Raw genomic sequence first — 17,799 nt, 5'->3', positions numbered from 1 at the left:
GCCATTCTATCATGAATAATGATTTATATTTATCTACGGATAAATCATTATTTATGATAGAAAATCACTATACAGTCACAAATCTTATTGAAATAAAATGATTTTATTTGATGGAAGCGACTACCGCGAAATAATGGGACACAACTCTCAATAAATACAAACACACATACACAGTAGAAAATGGAAATCACAAGAAAAAGTGAGACTTTACATGAAAATGTTTTTTTAATTCAATTTGTTTCTTCATCATGATTGCTTACGAAGAAAATTGTGACATATTTTGCGATCTTGCCCTAAAAATGCGGTGAAGCAGCTAGAACTCAAATCTGCACATGAATGACATGGTCTCTAGTTTAGCATGTTTGTTGTAAAATTAAAAACAGCCAATCAACCAAGTGGACACCGCCCCAACTAGTCCTTCATTGAAAGACATCACATTTTCTTTATTTTACATTTTTACGTCTATTGGAAAATGCGAAGTCTTTCCCTAATTGGCTAATTTCCTACACAGGTGCTAGTTGCATTGATTTGACCTAAAATGTGTTTGACCTTGTTATTTATACAATAAAATATCAATATATTAAAAAAAAAAAAAAAAAAAAAATTTTTCACTGTTATATTATTATAGACAAGGTATGCAACATTCAGGTACGAAAATTATGGGTACGCCGGTTATCTGTGTTAAATTTTTTCACCGGGCGGTAATATCGTCGGATTTTTGCATGGAATCAATGCACAATATATTTTTCTATTACAATTTACTATTTACAGATCCCCAATTAACCGCTAGTTAATGTTTTAAAGCCCGAAAGTAAGAAATCACCCAGGTCCGAAAGATGAGACCGTCATGACATGTATATTGTAAGCTGGTATTTACGCTTGAAATACATCAACAAAGAGATCAAACGGGTCGAACTCACATGCAAACAACTGGATTTTACATACTTTTAATTGGTTTTATCCTCCACGAGTGGCACTAAGTCCTATGTGCCCGTATTTTAAGAAAAATTCTACATGTATAAGGTAATTCCTAAATCGGAAGTGTTCTCCGCAACACGTGCTTGGTTCCCTGTTCCGCTCTTTGTCAATGTATGTGAAACGAAAGCCGGAGAATGCTTCCGGTGGGAATTACCTTCTAAAAATATCGTCTAAATGTAGGATATTTCTTTAAATACAGGCTCATAGGACTAAGTACGACTCGTGGAGGATAAAACCATTTAAAAGTATGTAAAATCCAGTTGTTTGCATGTGAGTTCGACCCGTTTGATCTCTTTGTTGATGTATTTCAAGCGTAAATACCAGCTTACAATGTACATGTCATGACGGTCTCATCTTTCGGACCTGGGTGATTTCTTACTTTCGGGCTTTAAAACATTAACTAGCGGTTAATTGGGGATCTGTAAATAGTAAATTGTAATAGAAAAATATATTGTGCATTGATTCCATGCAAAAATCCGACGATATTACCGCCCGGTGAAAAATTTTAACACAGATAACCGGCGTACCCATAATTTTCGTACCTGAATGTTGCATACCTTGTCTATAATAATATAACAGTGAAAATTTTTTTTTTTTTTTTTTTTTTTTTTAATATATTGATATTTTATTGTATAAATAACAAGGTCAAACACATTTTAGGTCAAATCAATGCAACTAGCACCTGTGATTTCCTATAGCACAAATTGACACACTTTATGTAAAAAATTGCTTCAAATCTACGGTTACGTCTAAATATTTGGACTAGGCCCCAACTTGACCGACAGAGCCCAAGGAAGTCTGACATCATTTATTATTGACTGACATTATTCATGACAATAAATAAAGTAAAGAAATTTAACACTGTTTAATTTGCAGAAAAGATGTTTCACCTCAAAATAGTCCAATGAGTTAGACGTTACAGGCTTGTTAGTTTTATGTCGGTCAAGCCTGACGTCTAATAGTTATTGCTCATATATGCATAGCATCATAAAAAATTCAAAAAATGTCTACTGTCTTGCCTTTCAAGCTATATTCAAAAGTTTATCTTTCTTTCAAGTTCATGCTCAATCATTAACAAAAACTCTCAAACAATGTACTTACATGTATCAATTCAAAATAAAATACGGTAGAACCCCGGTGGATTGAAAACGCCCGAAAATGATAACATTGATACATAATTTTTATTTAATATAATATCTATTGTTCCAGAATAGTAATTCATGATGATTTTCTGAAAAATCCTTATGCCATACTGGATAGAAGGGAAATGGGAAGGCTTTTAATACAAACAAGTGCAATCATTGCAAATTGTCGTTATTCTTTTGAAATGATCCGGGCTTTGCCGGGGCTCTACCGGGATCAACCGTAGCTCTACCTTTATCCTCCGGGCTCTGCCTGTAGTTACCGGGCTCTGCTGGCATATACCGGGGCTCTACTGTAGCTCTACCGGCTATATCATATCCCGGATCATCCCCGGTTTGTACCGGCAGAGCTAGGGTGCTTTCCCGGTATAACCCCGGTCGTTCCCGGCAGAGCTAAGGATTAAGCCGGCAAAGCTATACCTTCCCGGATCATCCCGGACCACCCGGTGATATTAAATATTTTATTCCATCCGGGGTCGAATGCCGGATGTTCCCGGATCATCCCAGATCATCCAGGATGTTGCTGGCAGAGTTACGGATGTACCCCGGTTGTTCCCGATCGTTCCCGGATCACCCCGGACGTCTACCGGGGCTCTGCCGGGATGTGAGACTGTAGCTTTATTGAATCAAAGCGATGTCATGAACATGATCTGTCCAGACACATGGTACTGTGGTGTGGACAATTTGGGTAATTTTGATACCATCATTGATGGGCCTCGGATGTAAGTGTCAACATAATCAGAAATAAACAAAGTAGTTAGTTAGGAGAAGAACCAAGCTGTACTGGTCAAATTTTCAGATCTCTAGCTTTAATATTTATATCTGTATGGAAAAAAGTTCAAAAAGTGTTTGATTGATGGTCCCTGACCAGTATATATAATCTAATATGAAATAAGGCAAAGCCCAAATGAATGGGGAAGATGGTTTAAAAAAATCGTTAATTTTTCCGTTTTAAAGGTGTAATTTGGTATTTCATGCACCAGTTCCGTTTTCAATTGGAAAACCTCGACGATTATTATTAAGCTGAAACATTGCGATTGTTCCGTTAATAGGAATACCCCACCTACTATCATTTAGTTACATTGAAAATGGCGGTGCCCAACTAGAAATGACACTGAAAATTTCACTGATATATGTAGAAATCTATATATATTTTAATTGTTTTTTTATTTGATTTTCTTTCAAATATATAAATTAGTCTATAGCCAGGCAAGCCAAAGCTTGGACCTTTGCAGACCCGGTCTTTGACTTCCCCGTATTAATAAGCCAAGTATCAACATATAAAAAACTTATTTCAAACACTATGTAATAATATCTGATAAGTGAAAATAGTCACTGAAATCTTCAAGTTTGAAATAATGTCGAAAGAGATGTTCTTGATATAGTACATGCCAGTTCACTAAGCGGTTCCAATGAATTACGTCATTTGAAGTCTCGCATAACTTCTAAGTGTCATGGTCAACATCAGCTGGTTTAATTGATGTTACGCAGTATGATATGCAATTTTATTGACAGAATTAATATTTAAATAATTTGAATATTCCAGAACGATGCTGCAATGGTATTTTTATCGGATATTATAATGTGCAAGTTAAATGCGCAATTAATTAGGAAAAGGATATTTGCAAATTTATATAAGGTTTCACAAACATGTCTTATTCTGGTTAGGTTTCATAACTGGTCCGATCCAAAACTTTAACGCGGCATCAGATGAAGGGAAAAATGTCAAAAAAGCGACTTGTGAAGTTTTGGAAGCCAGAACTAGGACTTTTCTCACCCTATTGTGATAATTTTGATTTAATAAAATTTCTTCAAATTAAGTTTAATGGTATTTTTATTAATAAATGACTGTAAAAGTTACTTAACTGATTAGAAATGGGTGGCTTAAATCTATATGCTTTAAGTTTGTTTGTCATAATTATGCCCCCATTTCGAAGAAAAGGGGGTATATTGCTTTGCACTTGTCGGTCCGTCGGTCTGTCGGTCCGTCGGTCCGTAGACCAAATGGTTTCTGAGTGATAACTAAAGAACCCTTAGGCCTAGGAACTTCAAACTTGGTATGGTGATTGGTCATGTCCAGTAGATGACCCCTATTGATTTTGGGGTCAAGGGGTCAAAGGTCAAGGTCACATTGACCTTGTAGGCAAAAACGGTTTCCGATCAATAACTAAAGAACCTTAAGGCCTAGGAACTTCAAACTTGGTATGGTGATTGTTCATGATCAGTAGATGACCCCTATTGATTTTGGGGTCAAGGGTCAAAGGTCAAGGTCACATTGACCTTGTAAGGAAAAACAGTTTCCGATCAATAACTAAAGAACCTTAAGGCCTAGGAACTTCAAACTTGGTATGGTGATTGGTTATGATCAGTAGATGACCCCTATTGATTTTGGGGTCAAGGGGTCAAAGGTCAAGGTCACATTGACCTTGTAAGGAAAAATGGTTTCCGATCAATAACTAAAGAACTTTAAGGCCTAGGAACTTCAAACTTGGTATGGTGATTGGTCATGATCAGTAGATGACCCCTATTGATTTTGGGGTCAAGGGGTCAAAGGTCAAGGTCACATTGACCTCTTGGGTAAAAACGGTATCGATCAATAACAAAAGAACCCTTAGGCCTAGGGACTTCAAACTTGATATGATGATTGGTCATGATCAGTAGATGACCCCTATTGATTTTGGGTTCAAGGGGTCAAAGGTCAAGGTCACATTGACCTCATAGGTAAAAACGGTTTCCGATCAATAACTAAAGAACCCTTAGGCCTAGGAACTTCAAACTTGGTATGGTGATTGGTCATGACCAGCAGATGACCCCTATTGATATTGGGGTTAAGGGGTCAAAGGGCAAGGTCACATTGACCTTGTAGGTAAAAATGCTTTCCAATCAATAACTTAAGAACCCTTAGGTCTAGGAACTTCAAACTTGGTATGGTGATTGGTCATGACCAGCAGATGACCTTTTGATTTTGGGGTCAAGGGGTCAAAGGTCAAGGTCACATTGACCTTGTAGGTAAAAACAGTTTCCGATCAATTAACTAAAAACTTAGGCCTAGGAACTTCAAACTTTGTATGATGATTAGTCGTGACCAGCAGATGACCCCTATTGAGTTTTGGGTCAAGGGGTCAAAGGTCAAGGTCACATTGACCTTGTAAGTAAAAACGGTTTCTGATCAATAACTTAAGAACGCTTAGGCCTAGGAACTTCAAACTTGGCATGGTGATTTGTCATGACCAGCAGATTACCCCTAATGATTTTGGGATCAAGGGGTCAAAGGTCAAGGTCACATTGACATTGTAAGTAAAACGGTTTCTGATCAATAACTAAAGAACGCTTCGGCCTAGGAACTTCAAACTTGGCATGGTGATTGGTCATGAGCAGCTGATGCCCCTCATTGATTTTGGGGTCAAAGGTCAAGGTCACATTGACCTTGTATGTTAAAACGGTTTCCGATCAATAACTAAAGAACCCTTAGGCCTAGGAACTTCAAACTTGGTATGGTGATTGGTCATGACCAGCAGATGACCTATTGATTTTGGGGTCAAGTGGGCAAACGTCAAGGTCACATTGACCTTGAAGGTAAAAACGGTTTCTGATCAATTAACTAAAAAACGCTTAGGCCTAGGAACTTCAAACTTTGTATGATGATTGGTCGTGACCAGTAGATGACCCCTATTGAGTTTTGGGTCAAGGGGTCAAAGGTTAAGGTCATGACCAGTAGATACTTGATAATCCTTTTTAATTGTTTGATCACTGGGTCAGAAGTCATGCATAATAACCTTATCACATGACTAATTGGCTGCTGATAGGGGGCATACATGTTTTACAAACATATCTTGTTATTTATTGCACTGTACTTGTGTTAAACACGATGGAGGCATTGCTCAACCACAGCTTGTTTTTGTGATGAATACTATGGCTACATTGCTTGACCATAGTCTTTGTGATTAATTTAATGGCCACATTGCTAGGCCACAGTGATTGTGATGACCTCTGTGGTGGAGATGCTCTATCACAGTATATCTGATGAACTGTATATTTTAGTTGCTGTACCACAGTATATCTGATGAACTGTATAGTGTAGTTGCTCTACCACAGTATATCTGATGAACTGTATAGTGTAGTTGCTCTACCACAGTATATCTGATGAACTGTATATTTTAGTTGCTGTACCACAGTATATCTGATGAACTGTATAGTGTAGTTGCTCTACCACAGTATATCTGATGAACTGTATAGTGTAGTTGCTCTACCACAGTATATCTAAGGAACTGTATAGTGTAGTAATTGCTCTACCACAGTATGTCTGATGAACTGTATAGTGTAGTTGCTCTACCACAGTATCTCTGATGAACTGTATAGTGTAGTTGCTCTACCACAGTATATCTGATGAACTGTATATTTTAGTTGCTCTATCATAGTATATCTGATGAACTGTATAGTGTAGATGATCTACCACAGTATCTCTGATGAACTGTATAGTGTAGTTGCTCTACCACAGTATGTCTGATGAACTGTATAGTGTAGTTGCTCTACCACAGTATCTCTGATGAACTGTATATTTTAGTTGCTCTACCACAGTATATCTGATGAACTGTATATTTTAGTTGCTCTATCATAGTATATCTGATGAACTGTATAGTTTAGTTGCTCTACCACAGTATGTCTGATGAACTGTATATTTTAGTTGCTCTACCACAGTATATCTGATGAACTGTATAGTGTAGTTGCTCTACGACAGTACATGTATATCTGATGAACTGTATATTTTAGTTGCTCTACCACAGTATATCTGATGAACTGTATATTTTAGTTGCTCTATCATAGTATATCTGATGAACTGTATAGTGTAGATGATCTACCACAGTATATCTGATGAACTGTATAGTGTAGTTGCTCTACCACAGTATATCTGATGAACTGTATAGTGTAGTTGCTCTACAACAGTATATCTAATGAACTGTATATTTTAGTTGCTCTACCACAGTATATCTGATGAACTGTATAGTGTAGTTGCTCTACCACAGTATATCTGATGAACTGTATATTTTAGTTGCTCTCTACCACAGTATATCTGATGAACTGTATATTTTAGTTGCTCTACAACAGTACTTCTGATGAACTTATTATGGCCATATTGCTCGATCACAGTGATTGAAATAAACTCTATGGCCACAATGCGTGACGAAAGTACTTATGATGAACATCATGGCCACATTACATGAATGTAGTACTGGTACTGGCTTCTATGGCAACATGACTTGACCATAGTCCTTGTGATGAAATCTTTGACAATGTTGCTTGACCACAGTACTAACATGTAAGACTATGGTCACATTGCTTGACCGCAGTGCTTTTGATGATCTCTGTAGTCATGTTGTTCTACTTAATGACCACATTTCTAGACAACAGATTTGTGATTAACACAATAGTCATGTTCCTTTATATCAGTTTTAAATATAAATGAAACATTATTTATGAGTTCTTTTTGTTTAAATAGTTCACTTCTACATCTTTAATCATCATCATCATCATCCATTGATTTTTACTTATAATACTCCCCGAGAAATTTCGGAGGAGCATATAGTCCTTGGGTTGTCCATCCAGAAAGCTCTCACTGTGGGTCGCCTCTGCTATGTTATCTTGCGTGTTAAATTGCAATTTAATCTAAAATTTGATTAACTTTGTGGCTTTATTGCATTCTCTGTTGTGTTTGATGTCTGATTTTTCCCTTCTACTAATCTATTGCACCTTATTTTCCCCTTCAAATAGCCACAAAATAAATTCACTTACACTGTCATCCACATACAACCTTTGTCAGAAACCATATGAATGTGTGCTTGCCAAGGGACTGTTTCATATGTATTTCAGTCCCTTATATAGTACATGTAATTAGGGTCCTGGGATTTTGATGTTACAGCATTGATAATAAACTCTTTTCTATAGGTAATCATAACATAAAAGGTTAGTCATTTTGACTAAATTGTAATTTTCAGATTTTCAAGAGTCTTTGGAGAAAGTAGAAGCTGCTGTGAAAGAAGCAAGTTTCCTTGCAATTGATGGGGAATTTACCGGTTTGAATCACGCTGGATTGACACATACAGCAATATTTGATACACCAGAAGAAAGATATCATAAACTTGTACAAGTTAGTATTATATAAGTTATTGTTCCTAGTATGAAAATTAATTAAGCAATGCTGCATTGTTGTTTTTTTTGAGGATTTTGTACAGAAATAGTTAGAATCTTAATTAAATAAGATTTACATTGAAAATTGTTTATGTTTGTGTCATTTTCTGTAAGGAATGGGCTTTTAATACAAACATTTTTTTATTTCTTAGGTAAGACCACCATCTTATTATTAACTTTATAAAAAAAGAGAAAAAAAACTTTTAAAAAAAGAAAATGTCCAGCTAGAGAACTTTGGATTTGTGGCACATATTTTCAGTAACTTCATCTATTGTGAATTGTAAAACCAGAATGAATGACGAATGCCACTTGTCCTTTACCATTTTAATCTTTCAATTATTTATAGAAATTATGATGTGGTTATTCAGGTTAGTTCTAGTATAGCATCATAAATGTAACTGTGACTGGATTAGAGTGACTATATCGATGTATCGTTGATATTTTTCTGTCAATCAACAATCGTACACATTTGAAAAAAATCGATTATTTTGATTAATATTTAAATGTCTATAAATTATGAAAATTCACTAAAAACATATACAAAAGCAAGTGGCCATGTCTAACACTAAGCTGTTGTTTTATAATGAACACATTTCATAGTAGTGATGACAAAATATAGTCAGAAAACAATCATGCAAAGTTCCATTAGAGACAGGACACAACATATTTGCATGAACAGAACATTTATGTTACTTAAATCATTTAAACAGATATGAAAAGTTTTATATACATGAAAATAAGAGTAGTGTTAGATATATATTGGTGTATCGCCAATATGCTTTGCACTGAATCAATGACAGCTCTAGACAGGATTATGATAATATTTTATCAGGTGTATAAATGAGTTGTTAGCTCGACTTTTTGAAGAAGAGGTGGAACTATTGTACTCAAGCTGGTATCAGTGTTGGCATTGGCGTAGCATTTTGGTAAAATTTTTGCATGCAAGTTAGTATCTCCATAACTACTGAAAGGTATGGGTTGAAACTTCACTTACCTGCTCCAGAGCATTATAAGATGTCACTATCCAAGGCCATAAACTCTAACATGGATTTTGACATAATTATGACCACTTTTTTCCTATAATAACCTGACTTTTGTTCTATTATCAGGCAATTAGAATAGTCGAGCACGCTGTCTTACAGCTTTTATTTTCGTCACAATATTCAGGACAAGTTGATGACAGGTGGCTTTTTTTGACAATGACATTCTAGTAACGTTTGATTATTTTTTATTGCAGGGATCGTGTGATTTTATGTTAATACAGTTTGGGTTATGTGCATTCAGTTATGATGGGAATACAAAGAAGTAAGTGAACCAAATTTGAGCTGTGTCACGACAAAACCAACATAATGGGTTTGCGACCAGCATAGATCCAGACCAGCCTGCGCTTCCGCGCAGTCTGATCAGGATCCATGCTGTTTGCTATCAGTTTACCTACTTGTTATAGGGTTTGTAAGCGAACAGCATGGATCCTGATCAGACTGCACGGATGCGCAGGCTGGTCTGGATCCATGCTGGTCGCAAACCCATTATGTTGGTTTTGTCATGACGCGGCTCATTTATTTTTCCATATCATGAAAGTTGATTAATTGTATTGCTTATATTAATTGTATTAAAGATTGTTAACTTTAATCTTACTGACATTAAATCATAACAAGTCAATTATGTATCTTTCCACAACTGACAAAAATCCAAATTAGATATACATTTGCAGAATGTAGAACAAAATCCAACACCTCATAATTTTATAGAGTGGACAAAACCCCACAAATGATTTTTATAGAGTGGACATAACACCACATTTTCTAATTATTTGTTATAAAACCATACAATTCATTTTATTTTGATCTTGAAAGAAAAGAACAAAAAGTATTTACTAAAGTTTGATACGTTATTATACTTTAAGTTTAATCATTTTATACAATTCCTTTGATCATGATAATTAATGGTATATAACATTTTATTTTAATATACAATATAATATGATTGAAAGGTAATAGACTATACAAATTAATAATAAAAAGGATGGGGTTATGTCCAGTCTAGAAGTAAAGGTGTGGGGTTATGTCCAGTCTATAGAATTAAAGGTGTGGGGTTTTGTCCACTCTATAAAATTCATGTGTGAGGTTTTGTCCTTTTTCTTAAATTTTGAGGTGTGGGGTTTTGATGTGTGGGTTTTGTCAGTCTTCCACATTTGCGTGGTAGCTAGTTTAGATTGAAGTTACTGACCGCATCTAAATAGTTGACAGATAATTGCTCCTTGCAGAAAAGTGGTTAGAGCAAGTAATAGAGTGTAACAAACCCATCAATTTTCTAAATAACTATCAAACTTGATACACACAAAAAATAGAAATATGCACATGTCATTTAAAGGGACTCCACTGAGGTTTTTTGTCATAATGGGACTGGAAACAATTTTTCGAGATTAATATTCCATCTGATGTAGGTCTAGACCAATAAGTTGTATTCAAAATTTCAGATCAATTGTTCACTCCATTTTTCTATAATAATTTTTATTCTGAAAAATGACCTAAAACTGAAAAACGTTGCAATCAAATTAGGCTAAGAATAGCAAAAAAAAGCAATTTTCAATTAATTTCTGAGTATATTTCTTAATTGTCTTTTGTATATCTTTCTGTTTTAAGTTTCCCAGCTAAACTTTGTAAAAAACAAACTTGAGTTTTCGGCCTTTGGACCTCAGTGGAGTTACTTTAAGTAATTTTATTTTCAGGTATACAGCCAAACCATTCAATTTCTACATATTTCCACGACCTTTCTCAAGAGCTGCTCCAGATGTCAGATTCACGTGTCAGGTTAGAAAACATTTAACTTTATTGACATTAATTAGCTGCGCCGTGACAAAACCAACATAATGCGTTTGCGACCAGCAATGATCCAGACCAGCCTGGGCATATGCGAATCCATGTTGTTCGCTATCGTTTTCTCTACTTGTTATAAGGTTTGTAAGCGAACAACATGGATCCTGACCAGACTGGGCGAATGTGCAGGCTGGTCTGGATCCATGCTGGTGGCAAACGCATTATGTTGGTTTTGTCATGGTGCGGCTCATTTCTTTTCATGCTCAGTACCAGCTGAAATCCAGCCATGCTCTGGCCTAACAAACTTTATATAAAATGCTTTGTTAATGTAGATGGACAGAGTTTATTGCCATAACATGTGCTAAGTTGTTCTTAACCATTGTCAAAGTGGCCAAAATTCAGACATTTAAGTTAAAAATAGAAATGTTAACGTCTTGATGTTGAGACCATCCTAGTACATATATTTGGATGTAATGAATTTCTGCCACACGAATTATAGACCAGGTTCAAATCTATATTTGTAGATTTGTAACTAGTCATCAGTGTGATTTTTCTTTCATTTCATGCATTTTGAATGCATTTAAATCAAATAATGCATGCTGTAGCAAAAGCTATATGTTTTAAATTATTGTCTGTTTTTTTATGCCCCCGCCATGTAATGGCCGGGGCATATAGTGTTACCCTGTTCCGTCCTTCCGTCATTCGGTCATTCTGTCATTCCGTCATCATCAGTTACCGTTCATTATCTTAGTAACGGTTACACACATTCAACTCAAATTTGACATATGGATATGTCATGAGAAAATACAGGTCAAGTTCGAATTTGGTCATGGTTCGATGATTTTTGGCAGAGTTATGCCCCTTTTACTTTAAAATTATATGAAATTTTCAGTTTCCGTTCATTATCTCCCCAACGATACAACACATTAACTCAAACTTGACATATGGATATGTCATGAGAAAATACAGGTCAAGTTCGAATTTGGTCATGGTTCGATGATTTTTGGCAGAGTTATGCCCCTTTTACTTTGAAATATTATGAAATTTTCAGTTTCCGTTCATTATCTCCCCAAAGGTACAACACATTCAACTCAAATTTGACATATGGATATGTCTTGAGAAAATACAGGTCAAGTTCGAATTTGGTCATGGTTCAGTGATTTTTGGCAGAGTTATGCCCCTTTCACTTTGAAAATAATATGAAATTTTCAGTTTCCGTTCATTATCTCCCCAACGGTACAACACTTCAACTCAAACTTGACATATGGATACATCAAAGGAATGCGCAGGTCAAGCTCAAATTTGGATTTGGTTCAATGATTTTTGGCAGTGTTATGCCCCTTTCACTTTGAAAATAATATGAAATTTTTAGTTTCTGTTTATTATCTCCCCAACAGTACAACACATTCAACTCAAATTAGACATATGGATATGTTTTTGGAATGCCCAGGCCAAGTTTGAATTTGGTCATGGTTCAATGATTTTTGGCAGAGTAATGCCCCTTTCACTTTGAAAATAATATGAAATTTTCAGTTTCCGTTCATTATCTACCCAACAGTGTTACATATTCAACTCAAATTTGACATATGGATATGTCAAAGGAATGGGCAGGTCAAGTTGGAATTTGGTCATGGTTCGATGATTTTTTGGCAGAGTTATGTCCCTTTCACTTTGAAAATAATATAGATACATCTTAGGAATAAGCAGTTTAAGTTTGAATTTGATCGTGGTTCAATGATTTTGGATAAACTTATCTTTCTTGAATGTTGGAAAAAATTTGAACTTTCAGTTTCAGCACTCATACTTTTGTGGAAAGTTTGAATTTGGTCGTGGTTCAATGATTTTGGACAAACATATCTTTCTTGAATGTTGGAAAAAATTTGAACTTTCAGTTTCAGCATTCATACTTTTGTGGAAATGTATGTAGCCATTATTTTGGCTACAAATATGAAATATGCTATTTTCAAAAGGTAAAGACTGAATAATTTCAGTGCTTTGAACATTGTATGAAAATGGTTTGTGTTAACATTGAAAAGTTTTAAGGGCTTTGAACTGCAAATGAAAAAAATAATTTGTGCAAACAAATTTGGAACTAAATATTATAACATCTGAAATTTTGGCTGCATGCGGGGGCATCCGTGGCATGATGACACATTTCTAGTTTATTATGAATCGAAAATATTTTACTTTGCTGTATTTCTCAGCCCTTACTATTGACGAGAAAGTTGGTTGTAACTATCACAGAAAAAAAAAAGCTTTGTAGCTGGATTCGCCAATGTTTTTTTAGGACACATTTCAAGCTCTATATATTAAATTTTTTGAGTGCAAGTTGGAATCTCCTAAACAACTAAAGGGAATGGGGAATGGATTGAAAGTTCACACACTTATTTGAGAGCATGATATGAGGTCACTGGGTAAGGCCTAAAACTCTTAACATGGATTTTGACAGAATTATGACCCTTTTTGAACTTACAAAAATTTACATTATCCAGGCACATGTTTTACTATCAAGCACTGAATATAGTCGAGCACTCTGTCTTTTCAACAGCTCTTGTTTCTATTTAGCCTATTTATAAGGTGTTTATGTTTGTTTGATTTTTTAGAGTTCAAGCATGGATTTTCTAATGTCTCAAGGGTTTGACTTTAACAAATGGATACGAGATGGTATAACTTATTTGAGGCCTGCAGATGAAGCCAGGCTAAAAGAGCAGGTAGTGAAGAAGCATGAAGTGTTTGCATCGCCAGCATTTATATCTCCGAGTGGAGGCTCGCACCCAGGTGGGATCGCCAAAGGACCAGTTGATGTTCCTCCAGAACAGAAAGATTTCGTAGATGACATCTTGTAAGTGCTGATGATATTTTGTTATTACCTGCTTCATGTAAAGTGTTGTTGTTTTGTATTTTTTTAGCTTACCTAAGTCAAAAGGTCTTGTCAGATTTTAGGATAGACGGGTAATTTTACATCCAGCTATTCCCTACTCACATATATCTTTTCCTCTGATGTTAATATTCAAAACTACTTCAGAATAAGCTTGTAATCTTAAATGGTCCTCTTTGAATATTGTTGATAAATACTGATGCCTTTTAACTGGCTTAGAAATGAAAACATTGCAAGCATTTAGAGGCCATGGTACAATGACTAGAAAGAGATTAAATCTTAGGGTACAATTGTCTTATGGACACATCTCATGTTTATGTATAAACTAGTCTGCATAAATGCATAAACATACTAGAAGTTATCAACCTATATTGCCTATTAAGCCATTTGTTTCCTATTATAGCTATGTGTATGTGACACAGATGAACTGTTATACAAGAAAATACTTTACGAACACTTCAGACTTATTCTACATGTATACATTATTTGCTAATTGACATACAATTATACACACATATCATAATTTATTTAATTATTGATATGTGTATCAGTCATTTTCAGACCAAGTGGGCCCAGGGCCCAGTACTTTCAAATTCTCGGCAGATCTCTGCTATTTATGATAGTCTGTCATACATGTATGTGATCAAAAACATGGGACGTCCATGGCAGAGTGAATAAGGTCATTAACTTCAAATCTCTTGCCTCTTAAAACTGTAGGTTCAATTTGTGCCAGTTTTCGAATTCTTTAATATGAGAATGCTATCCAACTAACTAACAGAATGTCAGAGGTTCTACTCAGCTGCCCATTTTTGCCTGAAATAGTGCACAAATGGGCACACAAGGTCTTCCTCCACCAGTAAAGCTTGAAAGTCGTCATATGACCTCTACTGTGTTGGTTCGATGTAAGAGCCAACAAAACAAAACAATAAAATCAAAAACATGCAGCCTCATAAATGCAAGGATATACCATAGCAATGCACATTAAGATTCTTGAATTTCAAATATAAATTGTATTGTCTCCTTTTGATCATTTGTAAAACATCTTAGACTATCAGGACTTGCGCTGCAAATTATTATGTCTCCCAAAATTGTTTGGAGACATATTGTTTTTGCCTTTGCTGTCTGTCAGTCCGTCTGTCTGCCCAGGCTATTTAGGGGACCATGTAACTGTAAACAGAACAAAAGACAATAAACAAAGTTCATTCCATGACAATAGAATAAGGGGCCATGGCCCTCTATTAAACAAAAGAAAATAAGAAAGGAAATGGCCCCTTCATCCATTTAAATGGCATGTCTGTCCGGTTGTCCATCCGCATTAAGCTTGTCCTCCCTTCACAGGTCAATCTACTGATGGGATTTCAACCAAACTTTACAGGTGTGATCAATACTATCCCTAGTTTTGCACAATACTGGCACATTCCCCTTCGCTGCACAAAATGGCCACCATAGCTGAAAATAGAAAAATCTTCTCCAGCCTTCTCAAACTACTGGTGGGATTTCAATCAAACTTTACAGAAGTGATTAGTACCATCCCTAGTTGTGCATATCAACGGCATGTTCCACTTTGCTGCACAAAATTGCCACCAGAGCTAAAGATAGAAAAATCTTGTTCTGCCTTCACAGGCCAAACTACTGGTGGGATTTCAACCAAACTTTAGAGGATTGATCAGTACCATCCTAAGTTGTGCATTTTGGTGGCAATTTCGCTTTGCTGCATAAAATTGCCGCCAGAGCTAAAAATAGAAAAATCTTTTACAGCTTTCACAGATAGAATTGCTGGTTGGTTTTCAATGAAACTTTACAGGAGTGAACAGTACCATCCTTAATAGTTGTGCATAACGCCGGCATGTTCCACTTTGCTGCACTTAATGGCCCCCAGAGCTTTAAATAGAAAAATCTTGTCCAGCTTACACCAGTCAAGCTGCTGGTGGCATTTATAGAAACTATATTAAGCATTTTGACAGAATTATGTCCCTTTTTATGCCCCCACAATGTGGGAGCATATAGCGTTGCACTTGTCCGTCAGTCCGTCCGTCAGTCCGTCCGTCAGTCCGTACGTCCCGAAATCTTGTGAACGCAACTCCTCTTAAACCGGATGGCAGATTTTGCTTAAACTTACAGGGATGAACAACCTTAATGTGTAGATGGTAGTAAAGGAAGGAATTTTCGCTGCGACCAAATTTAACAGAATTATGGCCCTTTGTTGATTTTTTCACTATATACTATGTAGAAATTTTGTGAACGCAACTCCTCTTAAACCGGATGGCAGATTTTGCTAAAACTTACAGAGATGAACAACCTTATCGTGTAGATGGTAGTAAAGGAAGGAATTTTTGCTGCGACCAAATTTAACAGAATTATGGCCCTTTGTTGATTTTTTTTACTATATACTATGTAGAAATTTTGTGAATGCAACTCCTCTTAAACCGGATGGCAGATTTTGCTTAAACTTACAGGGATGAACAACCTTAATGTGTAGATGGTAGTAAAGGAAGGAATTTTTGCTGCGACCAAATTTAACAGAATTATGGCCCTTTGTTGATTTTTTCATTATATACTATGTAGAAATTTTGTGAACGCAACTCCTCTTAAACCGGATGGCAGATTTTGATTAAACTTACAGGGATGAACAACCTTAAGGTGTAGATGGTAGTTAAGGAAAGAATTTTTGCTGCGACCAAATTTTACACAATTATGGCTCTTTGTTGATTTTTTCATTATATACTATGTAGAAATTTTGTGAACGCAACTCCTCTTAAACCGGATGGCAGATTTTGATTAAACTTACAGGGATGAACAACCTTAAGGTGTAGATGGTAGTTAAGGAAGGAATTTTTGCTGCGACCAAATTTTACACAATTATGGCTCTTTGTTGATTTTTTCACTATATACTATGTAGAAATTTTGTGAATGCAACTCCTCTTAAACCGGATGGCAGATTTTGCTTAAACTTCCAGGGATGAACAACCTTAATGTGTAGATGGCAGTAAAGGAAGGAATTTTTGCAGCAACCAAATTTAACAGAATTATGGCCCTTTGTTGATTTTTTCATTATATACTATGTAGAAATTTTGTGAACGAAACTCCTCTTAAACCGGATGGCAGATTTTACTTAAACTTCCAGGGATTAACAACCTTAATATGTAGATGGTAGTAAAGGAAGGAATTTTTGATGCGACCAAATTTTACAGAATTATGGCCCTTTGTTGATTTTTAGTTTTCAACTTGTGGCACATGTAGTCCAAAAAATATTTGACCTAGAGTCATAAGATTGACAGAACAGTGGCGTGTGAGGGCATCCGTGTCCTATGGACACATTTCTAGTTTGACTTAGAATTTACGTTCAAGTTTTTGTTACACCTCAAATTTTTAAAAAGTCCATATGACATATGGCTTTAAACTTTGCAAACTTGTTCACCATCATGCCCCCTATCTGTAGACAAGAGGAGGAAACTCTATCAAGCATTTTGACAGAATAATGCCCCTTTTTCGACTTAGAATTTACATTAAAGTTTGCATACCACCTCAGATATTTTCATATTCCATTGACATCTGGCTTTGAAACAAGTTGAAAATTTATACACTTCTTTGAGAGCATAATAGGACTCTCTTCAAGGCCTATAACTGTAACATGGATTTAAAAAAAAAAATTGCCGTTTTGTTAACTTAGAAAATTATACATTATCAAGGTTCTTTTACTTTCAAGCACTAAGAATAATCGAGCGTGTTGTCCAACCCACAGCTCTTGTTATGAACTATAATGCTGTTGTAGTCATTAAACTTAATTGTGTGCACT

General features: G+C 35.7%; 1 protein-coding gene across 1 annotated transcript; it reads left to right on the top strand.

The window, feature by feature from the left end:
* Nucleotides 1-47: 47 nt before the first annotated feature.
* Nucleotides 48-13,994, top strand: LOC132719376 (poly(A)-specific ribonuclease PARN-like). Its single transcript, XM_060703142.1, has 5 exons — nt 48-199; nt 8,114-8,265; nt 9,544-9,611; nt 11,038-11,119; nt 13,729-13,994. Exons 1-5 carry the CDS (start codon nt 181-183, stop codon nt 13,969-13,971), a joined length of 564 nt encoding a protein of 187 aa, XP_060559125.1. The 5' UTR covers nt 48-180; the 3' UTR covers nt 13,972-13,994.
* Nucleotides 13,995-17,799: the final 3,805 nt, after the last annotated feature.

Source organism: Ruditapes philippinarum, unplaced genomic scaffold, assembly GCF_026571515.1.
Source record: "Ruditapes philippinarum isolate M1 unplaced genomic scaffold, ASM2657151v2 ctg196_1_1_1_1, whole genome shotgun sequence".
Classification (NCBI taxonomy): Eukaryota; Metazoa; Mollusca; class Bivalvia; order Venerida; family Veneridae; genus Ruditapes; species Ruditapes philippinarum.
Note: the sequence above shows the minus strand (reverse complement) of the source record. Positions and strands in the feature narration are given on the sequence as shown.